Raw genomic sequence first — 20,288 nt, 5'->3', positions numbered from 1 at the left:
GGAACAAATGCCCTTCCTCCCATGAGTCCTGGCCAGAGTGGACATCACCTCTTTCCCGGACTTAAAAAACAATTATTTAGGGATCCTTAGGATTTAAGGTTGCTGTTTTTTGCGTACTGGCCATTGCAGTTTCCAATGCCCAGAGGCCGTATTTATTCTCCCGATGAGGAAGATTTCCTGCGTGGCCCCTCCTGACCGGCCTTCTTGCCTTGTGCAACTCCGCAGAGACTTCTGCCAACAAAACCCCAGGATGCGGCAGCCAGACAGTCTTCTTTCTTTTTAGAACATTCTGGAGAGGCTAAGGGATGAACAAGGTGAGGGCCTGCGGTTGTTTCCCAAAATGGGCACAGGCTGGCTTTGTTGGGTCAGCCACAATCAAAGAGCCTCTGTTTGGATAGAAGTTTCTGTCCCTGAAGACAAAGGTGGTGAGCCTCAGCTCTTCCATTTCGGGGGCGGGGGGTGGGGAGGTGCTGGGAATCCTTGGCCGTCAGTGTAACTCCCCAGTGGAGAGTCCTGAATGTTCCTCTTATACAACAAGCCCAGGAACCGAAAGACCAAGTCTCTGCTGGTGAGAACCTAAAGGCAGGGTCAGTGCTGAGTCCAGCCCATGTGAGGTCATCTCTGGCCACGTCCACAGACCCAGTTACCATGAGGCAACCCGTTCTAGAGTTTAAGATGGAGTGCTAACTGTGTGTTTATTTATTTATTTAGGGGGGAGTGTTAACCTTTTAAACTTGAACTTTATGACGTCAGCAAACTATCTCGCTAAATAAAGTTTTATTAGCACACAGCTACGCCCACTCGTTCCCATACCGTCTACACCTGCTCTTTTTTTTTTTTTAAGATTTTATTTATTTATTTGACAGACAGAGATCACAAATAGGTAGAGAGGCAGGCAGAGAGAGGTGGGGGAAGTAGGCTCCCCGCTGAGCAGAGAGCCCAATGTAGGGCTCGATCCCAAGACCCTGAGATCATGACCTGAGCTGGAGGCAGAGGCTTAACCCACTGAGCCACCCAGGCGCCCCTCTACACCTGCTCTTGCTGTGACTGCAGAGTGGGATCGTTGTAACACACAATGCGTGGCCCCTGACTAAGGGGGAGTCAGATTTACAATCTGACGCTTCAAAGTTAAAGTTCCCTAGGCTAGAAGACAAACACAGGCACTGTGTCAGAAGGAGAGGTGACTGCAGACTGATTTGTAGGTGGGGACAAGGGGGTGACCACTCGAGAGCCCAGCTCACAGGCTTCCACGCTCGTGTCCCCACATAGGGGCTTCACCTATCACCTGAACAGAGAAAAATTTCTAAACCCCTTCAGGCCAGGGCCTTGGAACTCTCCCTGCCCAGCCCCTACCTGTGACAATGCCACATATGTATACAGCAAGTGCTCAATAAATGGTCATTTGAACTATGGGATGTCAGAAATGGAGGGGGCCTTCGGGGCTGTCCAACCTGCTTCTATCATAGCAGAGGCGGAGGCCTTGAGAAGGTGAGAGGCTTGTCTAATATCATTCAGGGAAAGCTGGAGAGCCAGGACAGAGCCCACGTGGCCCGACCCCCTTCCTCCTCCTCTGCCCCACGGCCTCAGCCACATGAAGGAACCCCACTCGCCTCCTGGCATGGGGCCTGAGCAGTCACTGTTTGCCCCTCTTTAAAATGATGTAGAGAGGGCGCCTGGGTGGCTCAGTGAGTTAAAGCCTCTGCCTTCGGCTCAGGTCATGATCCCAGGGTCCTGGAATCGATCCCCACATCGGGCTCTCTGCTCAGCAGGGAGCCTGCTTCCTTCCTCCTCTCTCTCTCTGCCTGCCTCTCTGCCTACTTGTGATCTCTGTCTGTCAAATAAATAAAATCTTTAAAAAAAATAAATAAAATGATGTAGAGAACAATAAATGCAGCGTGTTACTGGGTTTGAAGAAGGAAAGGGTGAGGGGAAACTGCCTTGAAGGTAGGAGAATGTTCCCTGTTTTCTCTCATAAGCACATGAGGAAGCTTAATTTGGAGCAAGAGGCGGTCAGCCTTCAAGAACATGTCAACAGAAAAGGTCTTTGGATTTTATTAAGGGAAAGTCACTTCCTGGGCAGGGATGAAGTTGTAGGTGCATGAGCAGTGGGAAAACCGTACCTAGTACGTACATAGTCAAAGGTCACCCCTGAAAAAGCCTGGGCTGGTCGGTAAAGCACAGTGAACACGGCCCACGCAGCTCCCTCGAGGCAAGGCCGCACAAATGCACGACGGCTACAACCACAGGCAGGAACGAATTCCGCGTGGGAATCTGATCCAACAACCCCAGGCGGGAGAGTCTGCCTACGTCCAAGCTGGCCGCCCACCCATTCCTCCTATCAGTCCCTGCCTACCCCTCAGGATAATTCTAGCACCTCCTCCAGGGTCCCCATCGTGCCTCCCCAAGGATGCGGGGCGTCATCCCCACATGTGAACCTGGCCCCGGATCCCAGGTTTCACGCATCTGCAACGGACAGGAGACCTGGGAGAGCACGCGTGCACCCCTTCTCACTGGGGGGACTGGCCGGGGAGGGGGCAGGTGCTCCCCACCGAGGACCCACTATCCACAGGCACCTGCTCTGGGAGGGAAGGCTGGGCTGTCATCGGCCCTATGAAAACTGGGGGCTTTCTCTTCCCCTCTTAAATGGCTGGTTTGTGCAGCCAAATCCACAGACGCTGAAGGTGAACCCAGCCCAAGTCTCTGGTCCTCAAGCTCCAGGACACTTTGTCAACATTCTCTGCTGTGCTGCAGCCTACAAGGCCGCCGGGCCCCTCTCTGGCCCTGTGGGGGGGAGGCCCCGTGGTTTGGGGCTGGTCTGAGGCCTCTTTAAATCTCTCCATCTCTTCTATGATGTTCTAACTCAACACGGAGGGCCCCAGGCATCAGAACGTTCTCAAATGCGGCAGATGAGGGTGGACGGGAGTCGGGAAGATAGATTAAAACCCACAGCGCTTGACCAAGCCCACTGGCATGCGCCTCCATTGCAGTAGTAATTTCTCTTCGTATCAGCCTATAATTACAAGAAATTAGGAAAGTGTGGATCTTGCCTTCCTTTCACAGGGTATAAGGCACATTTCCACCTGCAATTAATTAATGTTGACTTTTAAACATATACCTCCATAGGAAAGCAAAGTGACGGGATCCAAGTGTCATCTAATCTGGTAAATATAAATTTCAATTATTCTATAATTACAGCAAAGTTATCTTATACTTGCATTATAATTAAAGGGCTTCCAAATTGTGGCATTCTAAAATAAGTATAATCTGTAAAGACGGCTGTAATTATAGGCACAGTGAGTACACTTCCATTCAGGACATATCATAACCTAAAAACGCAATGTGTATTTCTTAAATTCACCGATACAACATATAATTATATTTATTAAAAAAAAAAAACTGTGGAAGAAATTATTCCATGTCCTAGTTGGATGCACTGGTTTTAAGATACAATCCAGAGCCGTATGGTGCAGAGTCAAGATACAGAAGCCCCGTCATGGGGCTTCCGTGGCAATGTTTGGGGAGCCCAAGCCAACGTGCCCCACGCAGCCGGCCGCTCCAGCCCCGCTAGACTGGACTCCATCCTCTCAGGTCACCTCTGCTATGGTCAGCCTCCCTGGGTGCATAAGATCCCATCATCCTTTCATGAAAGACAGGAGTCTGTTCATGTCTTCCGAATGAAGACATGCAAATGGCTGGCAGACACATGAAAAAATGTTGATCGTCATTAGCCATCAGGGAAATTCAAATCGAAACCACACTGAGATACTACCTTACGCGTGTCAGAATGGCGAAAATTGACAATACAGGAAACAACAAGTGTTGGAGAGGATGTGGAGAAAGGGGAACCCTCTTACACTGTTGGTGGGAAGGCAAGTTGGTGCAGCCACTTTGGAAAACAGTGTGGAGATTCCTTAAGAAATTAAAAATAGAGCTTCCTATGACCCTGCAATTGCACTACTGGATATTTACCCCAAAGATATAGATGTAGTGAAAAGAAGGGCCATCTGTACCCCAAGGTTCATAGCAGCAATGGCCATGATAGTCAAACTGTGGAAGGAGCCAAGATGCCCTTCAACAGAGAAGTGGATAAAGAAGATACGGTCCATATATACAATGGAGTATTATGCCTCCATCAGAAAGGATGAATACCCAACTTTTGCATCAACATGGATGGGATTGGAAGAGATTATGCTGAGTGAAATAAGTCAAGCAGGGAAAGTCAATTATCATATGGTTTCACTTACTTGTGGAGTATAAGGAATAACATGGAGGACACTGGGAGAAGGAAAGGAAAAGTGAATTGGGAGAAATCGGAGAGGGAGTCGAACCATGAAAGACTGTGGACTCTGAGAAACAAACTGAGGGTTTTAAAGAGGAAGGGGGGGATAGGTAAGCCTGGTGGTGGGTATTAAGGAGGGCACGGATTGCATGGAGCATTGGGTGTTACAAGCAAACAATGAATCTTGGAACGCTACATCGAAAACTAATGATGAATTTTATGGTGACTAACATAACACAATTTAAAAAAATAAATAATTGAAGAAATTTTTTAAAAGGGAAAGACAGGAGTTTCATCATCAGGATTCACGAGTCCCTGAGTAATCGGCTGTTTAATCAAAGCAACAACAGCTCAAGGGACAATCAGGAAATGTCCCCTGCCCACCTGCTGTGGCTCAGCGCCCTTGTGCCATTGACAGGATTCCTCCTCCGCAAAGTCATACCCTCCCATCCGTCACCTGCTTGCCTGAACTTTGCCTCCCCTTCAAGTCCTCTTTCTCGCATTTCCCCTAAAAAGCTCCTGAACCCCCCTACCTCTCTCCATCCCTGTGGCCAGTTCCCCGAGCCCTGGCCCCGGTCATCTCCTGCCTGGACAGCAACAGCCACCTGTTCATAGGCATCCAGCGGGGTCACTACATAATCCAAATGCACATGGGCACAGAAGAATTTTCTAGAAGCCAAGGAGCCTACAAGGCCTTCCCGACCCTGAAAGTCACGTCTTTAACGTGGTAAAAAGGCTGACAGGTCAGCAGCTCACCTGTGCCTAGTCCTGCTCCTGAGAGCAGACACAAGCCCCCTCCCATCCACGGAAGGTCTCGTACATAGCACGTTTTTCCCTCTTCCCTCCGCACGGGGAGAACATCTAGCATCTGGCCCCCGATAGGACGCCCAGCAGGGACCACTCAATATTAACTGAATTAGACAGCGACGAAACCCCCCTCCAGCTTCCAGCCGTGCGGATGTCACGCGTTCTTGCTCCCTGAACATTCACGCCTCTCCTCCCGCCTGCCCCTTTCTCTACCAACACCCTGGATTCAACATCCAGGAGTCTGCTTGAGTGCTGCCCCCTCTGGGAAACCTCCAGCTCCCCCCAGAAAATCCAGCCCCTGCCTGCTCCGTGAGCACCAGCATTTTCTTCACAACAAACCGCACTGATGTGGCCACGTCATTGCTGTCGTAAGATGTTCGTGTGTTGACTTCGAACAGAACACAAATAAACATACATGTGGGCTTTGCCCCAGTTCCCGGCCCAGAACTTCCCCAAAGCCTCGGAGTTTCCAGAATGCCAGCAGTGTCTCTGTCGTGCTAACCAGGTGACAGGAGGGGAAGGGGACTAGATAGGTAGCCACAGGATGGAAGAGGCTGGCCAGGAAAAGCAGCCACAAGCCCAAGCCTTTCAGCCCACACCCCTGACCTCCGGGGAGGGGAGAGGGAGTGCGCTTTCAGCCACCAATGGCCAATGCCTAACCGATCGCACCGTAATGAGGCCGGGGTAAAACCAGGGACAGCCGCTTTCCGGAGGAACTCCTGCTGGGGACTACGCCAATGAGTGTTGGGGGGGTACACCTGGGGAGGCACAGTCGTTCTGCGCACACCCCGACCCCCCCACCCTGTGCCTCTCTTCACCGGGGTGTTCGTCTGTACCCTTGAGAACAAACCGGCAATCCCAAGCACAGGGCTTCCCTGAGTTCTGAGTCTTTTTAAGGATTTAGCAAACCTGAGGGGAGTCCATAGGAAACCCCGACTTTGAGGTTGGCCAGGCCAAAGTGTGGGTAGCCTGGGGACCACCACTTGTGGCTAGTGACTGAGGTGGGGGCAGTTTGGTGGGACTGAGGCCTTAGCCTCTGGGATCTGTGCAAACCTGGGTAGGCAGTGTCAGAACCACGTTCAGTGGTTGGCGTCAGATGATGTTCAAACATAAATGCCTTTGCCACCCTGGGGACAGCTTGGGGGCCAAGGCCACTTTTGCTACCTTAGCGGCCCACGGGGCCAGCAGGGGAGGCACTCACAGCTCTCTCCCTTGATGGCTGACTGCACGGGGCTTATCAGCAGACTTCCCGGAGGATGTTTATGAATGAGAGAAACTGCACCAGATGGGCACCAGTTAGCCCCGTGAGAACCAAGGACGGCTTGCACTCCAGCAAGCCAGACCTGCCACCCACCCCGCCACCCATCCCACCAACCACCAGGGGGTGCAAAGCACACTGGGTAAGAAAGCAGTATTGCAAGCAAGCTGTTTGTCAATTCCTGGCCTCTCCGCTGGGCTCCTGTTGCAACCCCCCCACGCCAAGAGAGGAAATAGCTCTCCCTTGGCTCCTGAGTAGCCACAGGGAAGCCAGGTGCTCCAGCCCATGGCCACAGCCACACTGGGCAAGGGACAGTTCAGCATTTCAGCCCCTGGAGCCAGCCAGCTGCAACCAGGGTCCCGGGAGAGGTCCCTGGTAAGCTGTGTGGGGGTGAGTTTCTCCCAGAGATCGGCTCTGCAAAGGAAGGGGGTTCACAGCGCTGGGCCTCCAGGGGGTGGGGGGGTGGTCTGCTTGGCCTGTTTTTTGTTTTTTTTTTTTTTAAGATTTTACTTATTTATTTGACAGACAGAGATCACAAGTAGGCAGAGAGGCAGGCAGAGAGAGAGGAGAAAGCAGGCTCTCCACGGAGCAGAGAGCCCGATGTGGGGCTCGATCCCAGGACCCTGAGATCATGACCTGGGCCGAAGGCAGAGGCTTTAACCCACTGAGCCACCCAGGCACCCCTTGGCCTGTTTTTACCTACAGTTCTCAGCTGTGAAATACGACCAATGAATCCCCTCGCCCCCCACACACACACCCGCCGGCTCTAAGGACCACCTGCTTCCTTCTCCAAGCAACAGCCCTTTGCAGGAGTTTCTCTGCGTTAAATTCCAATGTCTCCACTGATTTCAGGCAGGGACAGCCTTCCTGAGTGCCACACAAGGCGGATAAAGGTAAATTCACCAATCCTGCTTCCATCAAGGTGGAAGGCGTCGAACTGTCCCCAGGCTGTGCTTTGTGCCATCAGCCCGCTAGCCCTGGGCTTCACCTCCCAGGTCTGGCTGTGTCACCCACCGGCTGCTCTCTCTGGTGTTTCCAAGGGCCAGAACATCCATCAGGCCACAGCTCCCTCGTGCTGACTCATGATTACAAAGTCCTTCCCTGTCCCTGTCGCACAAGTTTTCCCATTAAGTAAGACTTGTACCCATTCGATTGTCTCCTGCATAATTAAATGAGTGTGCTCCTGGAATGCGGTCCCCAAGCCTGGAACAAAGCCACGACTCAACAGCCTTCCCCACTTGGTTACAGTTGGATCCAAATCCCCAGACCCGTCCCCAGGCTGCACGTGGCCAAACCACCTCCAAAGGCTGAAGCCATCACTGACTGGTCCCCTGGCTTCAGAAGGAACCGTTCCAGCTTCAGTTTCTGCAGAAAGTAGCATCCGGTCGGGCCCAAAGTACACTTTCACCATCTGCACTGGTGCGGGCGCCAGTGGGGGTGCCGGTGGGGATAAGCAGGGGGACCGCGGCCCAGCCCCTCACCATGTACGACAGTATTTAGGAAGGACAGTGGCTGGGTTGTTGCTGTGTGGACAGCAGACACATGTCAGCGAGGTGGTGACCAGAGAGAGCCGTCAGCGACTTCCAGGGCCAGGTCTGGGAACCCAGACAGCCAGAAGCAACCAGGGGGCCCCTTCTCGGCTCCATCCTGACCCCAGCAGCCCGGGAGGTCCTAAGGGGATGGCGATTCCTGACGACTGTCAGAGGCACACCCAGGACACGAGTGATGGACAGGCGTGCGGGGTCCCTTGCCGAGCCACGCCAGCTTGAAGCTGAACAAGGGTGGGGGGAAATCCCTGTGGATCTCATGCGGGTCCAGCCCACTTGGGCGAGACTGGTGAGACTGGCAGCCTCCGGAAAGCTGACTCAGGGTAGCAGGCACACGTGCCCTCAGGACACAGTCACGTTTGACCAGAGTTCAGGTGCTCCTGTCTAAATGGTGACAGCCACGTGTTGGAACACACTGTCCCCTCTACCCTGAACATCCCCTACCCTATTTTCCGCCAGCGGGCCCCTTTCCATTTCCTCACTTTCGCCTCCCCACCCCCAAGCTGAGCTGAGTTCCTTCTTCGCCCACCACTAGAGCTTTTGCTCATAGTCCTCACGGCACTGAGCGTGCCAGATTAAAGTAGCTGGTTTACTGCCGCCAGAATCGCAGTTCCTCGGGGCGGGGGCGTATCCCCAGCAGAATACGTTTTGAGTTGTAAATTCCTTCCCTCATGGAGGCTCCCAGCCAAGCTCATGCAGGAACCCAGGGTTCAAGGTAGATACTTGTAACTATACCAAAGGACAGTTTCGTTTATATATTTTTTTCTCTCGTTGAACCAGGACATTTTAACTGGTGCGAAACTGTATTAAAATATAGATGCCCAGGTTCCAAAATGATTTAAAACTTGTAAAAAGAAAAGTTAAGAGGGCTTGTGTTTTTACACCCAAGTTCACTGCTATGATTATGTGTCACTGTGGCTTAGCCCCAGGTTCCAAAATGATTTAAAACTTGTAAAAAGAAAAGTTAAGAGGGCTTGTGTTTTTACACCCAAGTTCACTGCTATGATTATGTGTCACTGTGGCTTAGCCCTACGAACCCTGCAAGACAAAGAAACAGAAGGAACTGTGGTGACTTCTCCCGAGATGAGCAGAGCCTATGTTACAGAGCCGAAGGGCTGTGTGGTTTCTTCCCTCATCCCCAACCCTACTGTCCATCATTCAACATGAGTAAAATACCCAGTTTACTCCACAGATGGACTCACACCAGACTCTTAGCGAAGGTTCCAGTAAAACTGTGTTATCGAGTGGACGCCTCTTGTGCAGTTCTTTTTATATGAAATGTCTGGCAGAGGCAAACCCACAGAGAGAGAAAGCAGACGAGTGGGAGTCCGGGCTGGGAGCAGAGAGAACGGGGAGAGGCTGCTCAAAAGGCAGGGGGCGTCTTTTCGGGGTGGTGCAAATGTTCTTGAATCCTACAATGGCAATAGCCACACAACGTTGTGAATGTACTACAAGCCACAGAAGTGTATACTTTAAAATGGTGAATTTTAGGTTATATAAATTTTGTCATCATATGCAAAAAAAGTGGCTGTCTTACCTTCCTCCCAAAAGTTCACTAAATACTGTGCAAAGTGTTTCACAATCACAACATTGAGGGCTGGAGAAGATCATCGCTTACAAAGCTGGGGAACAACTAGGCCAATGTCACCATGAGGGGAAGCAGACGCAGGGCCGGGCCCCGAGGGAAACCATAGTGGACCATCTCGGCGCCCCACCTGTTATAGGAGATCTGGGCCTTTCGGGTTTGTTGGAGAGGACAGATTCCAGTTTAAACCTCTGTGGAGCTGCTGGGTAAAAATGTTCTCAGAGGACACTCAGGCACACTCAAGGCAAGAAAAATCACACGGACACCTCAGACAGACCTTTCCAAGACAGAGGGATCGCCACGAGACTCCAAAAGCAAATCACCCAGAGAATGAAGTTCAACATTCAGTCAAGAAGAATCACTGTATTACTGAATTTGGAGATCTGATACCTTTGAAATGAGACATTTCACAAACTCCGCTGAAATAAGAAATACTTCCGATTTTTTTTTAAAGACCATGAATTATTCACTTTGAAAAGAACTAGATGGTCCTGGGGAGACAAAGTTAAAGAAATTTTGCTAGCTTAATACAACCAAATCTGATTTGGGGATTATTTTTAGGGTTTATTGAGTGCAGTTCTACACGTTTTGTGATATAAACACACACATACATATATACTCAGATATATATGTATGTATAAATGGGTTTGCTTCCTGTGCAAATCACTCTGTATTTCTTCTTTCCATGAGTCTAATACTGAGTCATGATGATGCGAAAGCCCTCAGCATGTTGGGCTAACCCGTGAAAGGGCCAAACACCAAAGAAAGAAAATGATTAAAACACACACATACACACACGATTTTCTTAAAGTTAGGGAAAATTAAGTAGGTGCAACTGATTGTTCCGAGCCGGCAGGAAAACTTGGGCAATTAGCATAGGTCTGGACAACCACGGAAAGCCCACAGCAAGGACCACATTGTGACCAGCCACCAGAGAGTCGGGACGGGAGACTTACCGAGAGCGTCCACTGGCGGGGGGGCGCACGGTGAGAAAGTGCAGGATACACAATTGACACAAAAAGGAAAATAATAAAGTCAAACTGGGATTCGAGCAGCAGTCTTACCTTCCTTTCATGGGTTAAACAGTCCGTGGCTTGCCACCGGATTTTCTATCGGGGCAATGAAACCCACCTCCACCGAGAGCTGCGCAGCCACGGTCCCTTCCCTGACTTGCTAAAACTTTTCTTTCTCTCAACAGAAACCTTCCTTGTTAGCGAGCATCACCCCCTAGAGATCACGGCACAGTTTCTAAGAAGAGAGATGCAGCCTATAGTCCCCTCTGAAGCCAATTAAGATGCTTCACCAAGAAAATCTTTCAAATATAATTTACTATAACTTGAAAAGTAATTAGGGAAATCCAGGAAACAAAATTCAAACCGGGGTAAAAAAATGAAAAAAAAAATAATAAAGTTAAAATTCTAGTAGAAGGGCAAATAACATGTTCCTCTGCACCTCTGTGAGTCTCTTTATTGGGTTTATAGTCTTTACCATAAATATACTTTACTATCTGGCCAAAAATGATAGACTGAACGACTGAACTGTCGGGTTCCAGGGTTAATACAGTAAAACACCCCAGTTTCAGCGGCCTCAGAGAAAGTCCTGAGAAGCTTCCAGTAGTCACAGATGGAAACAGAAATGCTTGACCATGATTAATTTTTACATTTAAATTAATAGTAATCTGGGAGTTAGAGGAGAAGTGAGGCTGCTGACTGTACAGTAAGACAGCAAAACAAGCCAAGAACAGCACACGTTTCCCACAATCGACCCACGCTCATTCCCTGTGAAGTCTCGGCCAGCCCTGGGACCCAAGCTCACATCAAACCGCAGGGCTTGCCTAGGACTCATCGGACGCCTTCTAGAGCTCGGGCTGTTGGGTCTGCTCCACGCCACACCCTACCTTCCCGGGGCCTCAGTCTTCTCCCCATCCCCTGTCAATCAGGCTGGCTCTGCCCTGGGTCCCTAGTCCTGGGCATCAGCCTGGAATGTCTCCGAGGGCGGCTACTGTCTCTGCAGCCCCCAGCATCTGCCTCGTGTTTACTCCCGGCAGGTGTTGGGTAAGCCTGCCTCCCACTAAAATAGCTACACCCGCTCACAGCTGGAGCAGATGCTAAGTCGTGCTGAAATGGTTTTGAGATAAAACCTAATCAAATCCCCCAAAAAACATTTGAATTTTTTTTTTTGGATGGTAATATCCAAATACCTTTAGATTATAAATTACCACTCTCTTATAATAAAGAGGGGAGAAAGCGCCCAATAAACATGTGACAAAAGGTGATTATCTGCAGAGTGAAAATTAAATTAGCCACATACAAAAAGGACGTCCCGTGTATGTCTGCCTACGTCAAGGGCAGAGCTATCACCATGCTTAAGTGCACAAAGGCATTTGAAGTTTTGAAAAGGAGAGTCAGAAGAGCTCTTAGATCAAAGATCACAGTTTTTTAAAAAGGCACGGCAGAAAGCTGCTTGGTGAGCTCCTGAAAACACATTAAAGGTGAAGTGATTATGTGGTTATCAGACTCCATTCCATCAGGACAAAAAAAAAGTATCTGAAGCAAGTATCTGAAAAATATAAAAAGGATCTGAAGTATCATAACACATCGTGTAGATCTCAGAAGAAACTACCAACGCTTGATAAGCTGAGAATCCAGGAAGCCACCACCTGAGGGAGGTGAGGCAGATGCCCTGAGAGCAGTTCTGGAGGAAAGAGAAACTTCCGGTCACCAGACCCCAAATCACTAGACGCCTCAAGTAACATTTCTGCTGGCCCGTAACTTGTCGCATTCCTGCTCCATGCTCAGGCTATCCCTCTTCTAGGAGAGCACTCCATTATCACCAGAATGAGGACTCCGGTACCTTCTAGAAGGTTCCATTCACCCCAGAAATACACAAATGTGTGCACTCAGTCCAAAAAATGTGCTTAGATATCTTAGAAAAAAAAATATTTTTGTGATGGAGAGAAAGAAAACTGTTTTCTGGTGATACTCTGGAGTAAAGGGAAAATCATCTGGAACATTACAAGCAACTGATCTGACTTGGTGGTGTACATAACTACACCGCCATGGCCAGCTTGTCTAGGAGGACATGGTGCCTGAGACCACCAGCTATGCGGCTAGGGCTGAGAGAATGCTTCCAGAAACCCCTGGTCACAGCCTCCATTCTCTGCCTTCAGGCCCAAGTGCCCCACAAAGCCTCACAACCAAATGCCAATTCTACTGCCAATCCTGGGACCAGAAGCATCTCTTCATGTTACACAGTCCAGCACCCTAGGTGTCCCGAAGCTTTCCATCGGATGCCTTGATGGGGAACTCATTATCCTCTCTAGGCAGTCTGACCCAGTGCTTGGTCAAGTCTAATTGCCAGAAACTTCCTTTTGTGCTGGACTGCAATGAACCCATCAGGCTTGCCCTGTAGGTCCAAATTGTGCTAACTGGACAATGCCAGGGTCTTTGAGTGACAGACATGCACTGTTTCCGCCTCCGTGCAGAATTCTGATAAAAGGATTATCACTGCAGCCAAGAACTTAAGGCCTCTGGAAAGAGAACTCTGGAAAAGCTAAGGGAAAACAGCTACTTCTTCTTCCCTCATCCTTTTTACCAAACTTCCAAACCTTTCCCAACCTGTGTCTTCCCTGGGCCTTCCTTCCAAATCCCTTTCATCTCAAAGCTGCCAAGTTGTCAACAACAGGGAAGTCAGTTCCGAATTTTTACCAGCCAGCTCTTCCGTGGGACACCAGATTCGACGGAAGTGGTGGCTGTTTTATTTATAAGCATTTACCTCTAGACTCACTATAATGTTCCAGGCCTCAAACCCTGTTACTTGTCCAGTGCGAGCTCCCAGGTGCACCAGGAAGAGAGAGCACGTGTTCAAAAAGCACCAAGACCAAGAAGACACATCCAAAAGAAACAAGTGAGGCCAATGCTGACAGAAAACCGGGTTATGGGTGAAAATTCTCCTGCCCTTATCATGAAACGGTTTTGCGGTTTTCACCAGAACGGGGAAGACATATTTGAGAAATGTCAAAGCTTAAAAAACTGTCTAGTCCTTGCCCCCCTTCCACCAAACACTCCAGCTCTCTGAATGTATTTTCCTCTCATTCCAAATGAGAACTGACCATTTAGGAAAGGAGGAAATTTGGTTTTGGGGACGTTTCCCTAAAAATTGTCCCAAGCATACACCAAACACAGAAGAGCCTCATGGGAAAAACAAAAATATTTTATCAGTTGTGACACAACAAATTCAAAAAGCTGGCATCAAGAATAGTCTGGAAAGACTGTCACCTTCTCAAGTTCAAGACCCTAGATTTTTAGGTCTTAGGAAAATGTCACAAATGCCTACAAAGTGGATGTAGCTAGATTTTTCTCTGCGGGTTCCCAGTCCGTGCTGGAAGAGCCGAGCTGGGTCACGGATCTGACAGGGGGGCCTGTGTGTGGGTGACAGTACGCAGGGAGGTGGGCGGAGGGCCACGCTACCCCAGTCTGGTTTCCCCTAGGGAGCCCCCACACTCACGAACACCATGAAAACTCTCTCTGCACCACACAGGCTCCCACTGCAGCCATTTCTAACATCCTCACAAGGCTTAATAAAGGGTTTCAGAGATTATAGGCTGTGAAAGATGGAGGAGAAAAGGACATAATTTCTGTAATAATTACTCTAGTAGGATATTTGCATGAAAGCTTTTATGCATGATCCCAAGGCTTCCAAGAAATTCATAGGTTTCATTACAACACACAATAGGCATGGAAACTGTCAAATTTTGGAGACAAAGGTGGGGGGAGGGAACAAGTCAAGTACAACTTTGCAAGGGCCTCAAATTAATAGATATTCTGCACTTGAGAACTTTAATTCAGATGGATTCTATGTGCTCCTGCTCCCCAGGGCCGTCATATGCAACGAGGTCTGAATCGAATGCTTTCTGCTTCAAAGTCAAAACCAAGCACGTGCTCGTTTCCCCAATGTAACGCTATTAATGGCAGAATGTGTAAAGTTACCTTTTTTTGCTTTCTTCTGCAGTTTCAGCGTATCTGAAGACTTCTTTTTTATCTCTTGGCGAGCTTTTTTATATTCTAAGACAAAGCAGAATATTGAATCATTTTACCACTTTGCTCAACGGAAAACATTCTAAGGAACAATCCTTACTTTCATCAGAGAAAGCAGAAACGACGCTACGCAATACAGAGCTTTATCCAGAACGCCACGCGGTAACAACCTCACGATGACGTTTTACAGCACGGGGCTTATTAACATGAAAGAGCACAGAATGCGCCTTGGTTTTCTCCTGATGGCATTCACTCATATCAGCTGTGAAGGAAGACGTCATTTGGGGGGATATTTTACTAAAAGTGAAAAGTCCACAATTTCTCAGCTCACACATCAGGAAACTGAAAAATAGGATTTGCTTTCCCGAAGGCCCAACTTCGCAGTGTTTTGCTCAAAAAAGAATCCATGTGGCAAGACGCTGGCCAGATGCTGCAATTCAGCAAAGAGCCCCTGAGACCCCAGCGTGAGAGATCAGACGGCAGGGGGGCAAACTGGGAAAGGCCCAGGTGCCTTAGCCTGACTCTCGCACTGGCGCCAAGGCAGGCACTAGACCCCGAGGAGGGGCAGCCCACGTACAGACGACACGCCCCCCCCCGGACGATGACTTCCTCCTCCTCTACCAGTCTACACCTGCTCCTGGACGCCCACTTCCGTCGGTGCCGCTGTCACCCAGACGCGGACACCTGAAATGACGACAGCTCTGACCTTCTCTCCTCCTTTGCCGCCCTCGTATTCAAGTAACTGCCCCCTCGGCCAGTTCCCTCGCAGCCTTCCCGGACGCCTCCCTCCCCCGAGCCCCATGCCGCCACTCCCGGGCCCTCGCCACAAGGGCTCTGGGGATCTGCTGGCACCAGCCCTTCATTCTGGCTTCCTCCCGCCTCCAGTCTCCCCTATGCCTTCCCTCCCCAGCACGCAGTGCAGGTCGCAGGACGTGTCCTGCCCTTCCCCGCTGCCAGCACCCCAGCCTCTGGGCCCAGGAAGACCAACTGGGGAGGCACCTGTCGGGACCCCTCTGCCCCCAGGGCCTGGCACACGCGGTGCAGAGTCGCCTGCATTGAAGCACATTCAGAGAGGGAGGCGGTCCCGGGCAGGACACCCAGGTTAGCTCCTCTCTTTAGAGGCTGACTTTCGAAATGTGCCCCAATGCCTTACGTGTGAGACTTCGGCATCGAAGCCTGTCGTCACCGTCCAGGTCTCATTCACCGATCGCAACTAACACCTCTGAGAGCCTGGGCCATCAGCCGCTGAGGAAGGTCTCGGGGGCCCTTATCCTCCAGCGCTGAAATGGGAGAAGTGGGACCAGAGGGGACCCTGACGGGGGACGCCAGCAGGGGCCGAGGCCGCAGCCGGCCACACTCACGGCTCCGCTGGGAGCACGCGCTGCCGGGCGGTGGAAAGCCTGTGCCCTGTACCTTTTGCGTGGTCTTTATCCAGCTGGTTGGCCACTTTCTTCCATTCTTCCATCTGCTCTTGAAGTGGGTTTATCAGACAATCAATCAAAGCACTTTTTCCCAAAAAAAGAAAGAAAAGGAGAAATTAAACAAATACATTCGTGGTAAAGATTCACACTCGGTTGTCAAAACTACGTAAATCATGACAACCGGGTACCAGACAAGGCAGTACCTGAGCCCAAGTTCACGTCCAAATCCCGCCATTTCGTAACAACCTTACTCTCAGAATGCTCTCCAAGGACTGGCAGGGGCCGTCATCACGACTGGATGGGGCGAGCCCTCTTCCCATTTCCCGGCTTACTCTCACTCTCGTGTTCACAACATGGTTGCAGGCCAGGGGGTCACCCCTCTAGCTGCACCCCAGACCTCCTGCCTGACAGAAACCTGGAGGGCGGGACCCCAGTATTACTGTATTTTTTAAAGAAACGCACATGACTCTGATGTGCCTTTGGGATGAGAAGTCATGAGTGTAGACCAAGGTAGACCAAGTGTGGCCAGCCTGGGGCAGGAAAAGCTGAAGGGACAGCTTCTGCATCCGAGCGGCAAAGGCATCCCCAGGGACATCCCGTCATTTTGTGCACTGTCTCCAGGTGGCTCCCCACCCAGAGGAACCGTGCGAGGCATGGCCCCCCAGGAAGGAAAATGGATACATTCCTACATCACCAAGATGTCGTAGGAAAATCAGGAAGTGCCCACAAATCACTCGAATTGCTCTGGTGAGAATTACTAGAAGGTGTTCTCAGACTACTTTTTGATCGTGGGCCTCCTGAAAATCTTCAGGTTCTTGGTACAATTCCCTCCTTTCCTCGTCAGGGTCTCCCCTCCCTCACACACCCACCAGCCATCAACACAGTGCACTCGCTTCTTTCTTCCAGGTCTCTGTTCAAATCGTCCTTCCGGACAGGCTCATCCCTTAACCACCTGGCGTGGAACAGTGGCTGCCTGTCTCCTACCCATGGATTTCACCTCGTGACACTTCCCACCGCCTGACATGGTGAGAGGCGTCGCGGCGCCTGGAGTGTAAGCCCCGTGAGGACAGGGCACGGTCCTACTCACTGCCACGGCCCACATGCCTTAAGACAGAGCGTGGCACACAGCAGGTGCTCCATAAACACCGCCAGGTGAACTGCTGTCTCCTCATCCCTCAAACAGGCTGGGGAACCGCAAGACTGGCCTGCAAATAAGCCCGATGGCAAGCGGGGCCGGAGGCACCGCAGGGCCTGGACCCGAGCGGGAGGGAAGGCGGCAGAGTCCTCACCTGCTACCCGGGTGCCTTCTGCTGGAAATGTGTGGGCACTCCATGAATTTTTACAAGCGCCCCATGTTACAGCAGCTGAGATTCCAACCAAGAGGCCAACGCCTGTGCGGCCCACCCGGGGTTCAAACCCAGGCCTATCTGTCTCCAAGTCCAGCCACTTCCCACCACTTTCTGCCACCTCCCACAGTGGCCCGGCCAGGAGGGGCAGAGGCCTCTCACGTTGGCAACCCCTCACCCAACTCACAATCCATCAAGCAGAATGGTTTGGTTTGTTTGGAAGAAGGCTCCCCTCACCAGAACACTGGTGACTCAAAGTCCCTGTGGGCAACCACTGCCAGCTCTACCCATTCTGGGTGCTAGTAAGACAGACAAGAGGCAGGCAGCACGGAGAGTGGAGAAGATGCCCACAGAAAACGGAGGAGCAGCACGTGCCTGATCCCCAGCCCCACGGCTCCCCTTCCAGAAGCTTCTGCAGAGAGCAGATGCCCTGCTCTCACGCCTGCGGAGGGCCAGGAGAGACCCACAGGAGCACAAAGTGGGGTGTGGGCTCCAGCGGGCAGGCCCCGGGCCATCTGGTCACCCACTGCCTCCCCAGCACCCTGACCAGAGCCTGGCATGCGGCAGACAGCCGAAGAATACTTGCTCAGTGAGTGAGCAGCGCGATGGGCTGCGGGCATTTCAACTCTGCAGGGAAATACCCGCTGCTTCGGGGGAGGCCCTGCCCCTTCCCTGGAAACCAGCAAGGGCCGGCGAAATCCGGGCAGAGATGCGCTCCTCACCTGGAGAACTGCCTGAGCTTGGCTTCTATGCTCCTGTGTCTCATGCACATCCTGGTCAGGGCGGAGCCAATCTCCCTGGTGCCACCTGCAAAAGAAACACAGGCAGAGCTGATCACGGGAGGCAAGCAGGAATCACCGAAATCCTGGGAAGAGAACGAAATCATCTAAAAAGAAGCCAGATTTCACCACGGGGCAAAACCCAAGCCACTGCCTCTCACCAGGCGTGTGTATATGTTTGCATGTGCACACACACACACACACGTATAAATACATACGGTGACACGTTTGACTATAATCAGCAGAATAAAAGGCACCTTGAGTCTATACAATGCCCAGTAGTACTTTCTGCTCTGATTTTCTCTAAATGCCGACTGTGACCCAGAAATCGATTTTACAACCCACTAACAGATCGGGAACTGCAATGCGAAAAATAATTTCTCAAGGAAGATGATCAAAATAATATCTGATATTGAAGGAAAAGCTGTTGTTTCGTTCGGTTTTGTTTTGCTTTCCACTTCCGGCAAAATAATCCCCTTAGCGTCATTTAGGACAGCTAATAAGGCCACTCTAGCTGTTTTAAGATGTGTAGTCCAGACTCCAAGCCATTCAGAGACAAGCGAGGCCAAAGCAAAATGAAACAGAGGAGTATTTTCTAAAGGTTTGGGTAAGACTGGTGAAGAAGGTCCTCAGACACCACAAATGTCAAAGTAAGCTGTAATTCAGTTTGATTTTCCCGAAATTCTTGTCACACTGCTCCCTCCCGGCACACCCTCTTTAAGATTATTTGTGAAGTTCCCCTCCTTCCCCCTCCTAGAAACAATGCCTGAATCAGCACTTGGGCGTGGGGGAGCACACTACAACCACAGATGGTCATCCAGCATCAAGCCCCAGAAAGCTCATTACAAATGTTATGAAAATACTAGGACTCATGAAATCGGGGCGGGGGAGGGGGGCGTCAAACAAAGCACTATTTTTCACAGACAAGGCCTTCAAGGGAAAGCTGCTGGCACTGACGGTAGGTTCAACCAAACCAAGTTAACAGGGAAAAATGTCATCCCTTATTCATGCTAGTGACATTATTATGGTTCGCATCTCCCCCTCCGCCTGCTGTTCTAGAAACACCAATGTGCTATTTTTCAGTTCCTATTTTCCATTTTATTCTGCACAACTAACAGGTTTCCAGAACAACAACAACAAAAAATTAGTGATAAAAGTAATATGTATTAAATATTAATATTTCTATATCCTGTTTTAGTCTGAAAAGAGAAGCCTTCTAGAACAACTCTCCCGGTTCCTCTAAAACACGGTTTCTTGGCCTGAATATGACTGACATGGGGGCCGGATGATTCTTTGTTGGGGGTGGGGGTGGGGGGTCCTGTGCACTGTAGGACATGAGCAGTATCCCTGGCCTTGAGCGTCCACCAATCAGTAGCCGGCCCCCCATCTGTGACATCTAGACATGTCTCCACACAGCATGAAGTGTTCCCTGGGGAGCAAAAATCCCAGTCTGTGAAGCACCGTTGTGAGAAAACTGAGCAAGAGCTAACGGTCACCTGAAGCTGGGCAGAATTCAGCCAGGAGTCTTGGTAAATGGGCTCCCTTTAGCCCCTGGCGCCTGTAGCCACTAGAGGGAGTTAGAGACCACCGGGCATCCCCATCTGCGGCGGCTCACCATGCTCCACCAGGGCACACCAGTAGAGGGCGCCGTCTGCATGCGCGCTGAGGGCCTCCTGGGCTCTTGAGGTCCTCCCAAGCTTCTGCTGCTTTACGAGCAAAAGCCAGGAACACTTTATCCCCAGGGAAATATCTCCTACTTTTCCTGGGCCTTCATTTGATTAAAAGTTAATAACCTGACCCTGCAAGGAAGCTGGCACCCTCATGCACTGCTGGAAACAGTGTAAACCAGTCCTTTTCTGGAGGAGAACCCGGCAGCGTCCACCCAGGAAAACCTTTAAAGACGAGTCCCCTCTTCAACGTGGCAATTCTAGGTCTGGACAATTAACCAGAGAAAACAACCGAGGACCACAGCAAATCCTTCCCTAGGAGGACGGTCCTCAAAGTGCTGCTGACAACAGTATAAACTGGAAGCGGACTCCCATTCTAGGGGCCCTGGTGGATAAAGCAGAGACCACAGACCAGCGCTGGAGTGTCAGGCGGTCATCTACGCCGCAGGCTGGCGGCGGTGAAGGTCATGGGAAAGGGAAACATCTGGATAGAACTCAGGCTGCACCAGGCCCAGGGAGAAGTGCCGTGCTCCCGAACTCCCTCAATCCTCCACTCCTGGTTC

At 50.7% G+C, this 20,288-nt stretch overlaps 1 protein-coding gene across 11 annotated transcripts in view; it reads right to left on the bottom strand.

Moving 5' to 3' along the window:
* The window catches only part of MTSS1 (MTSS I-BAR domain containing 1), a 145,340-nt gene that overhangs the window by 15,733 nt on the left and 109,319 nt on the right, over nucleotides 1–20,288 (bottom strand). For 6 of the 11 annotated variants that reach the window (XM_080801970.1, XM_080801974.1, XM_080801965.1 and 3 more), the window contains 4 exons: nucleotides 18,002–18,086; nucleotides 15,926–16,017; nucleotides 14,465–14,539; nucleotides 10,433–10,444 (listed from right to left, as the gene is read on the bottom strand). In XM_080801970.1, coding sequence (XP_080658096.1) covers nucleotides 10,433–10,444; nucleotides 14,465–14,539; nucleotides 15,926–16,017; nucleotides 18,002–18,086 — 264 coding nt within the window. The remainder of the gene's footprint in view (nucleotides 1–10,432; nucleotides 10,445–14,464; nucleotides 14,540–15,925; nucleotides 16,018–18,001; nucleotides 18,087–20,288) is intronic. The other 5 variants (XM_080801971.1, XM_080801972.1, XM_080801975.1 and 2 more) reach the window with 1 other exon arrangement.

This window comes from Martes martes (genome assembly GCF_963455335.1).
Source record: "Martes martes genome assembly, chromosome: 4".
NCBI classification, from domain to species: Eukaryota; Metazoa; Chordata; class Mammalia; order Carnivora; family Mustelidae; genus Martes; species Martes martes.
Note: the sequence above shows the minus strand (reverse complement) of the source record. Positions and strands in the feature narration are given on the sequence as shown.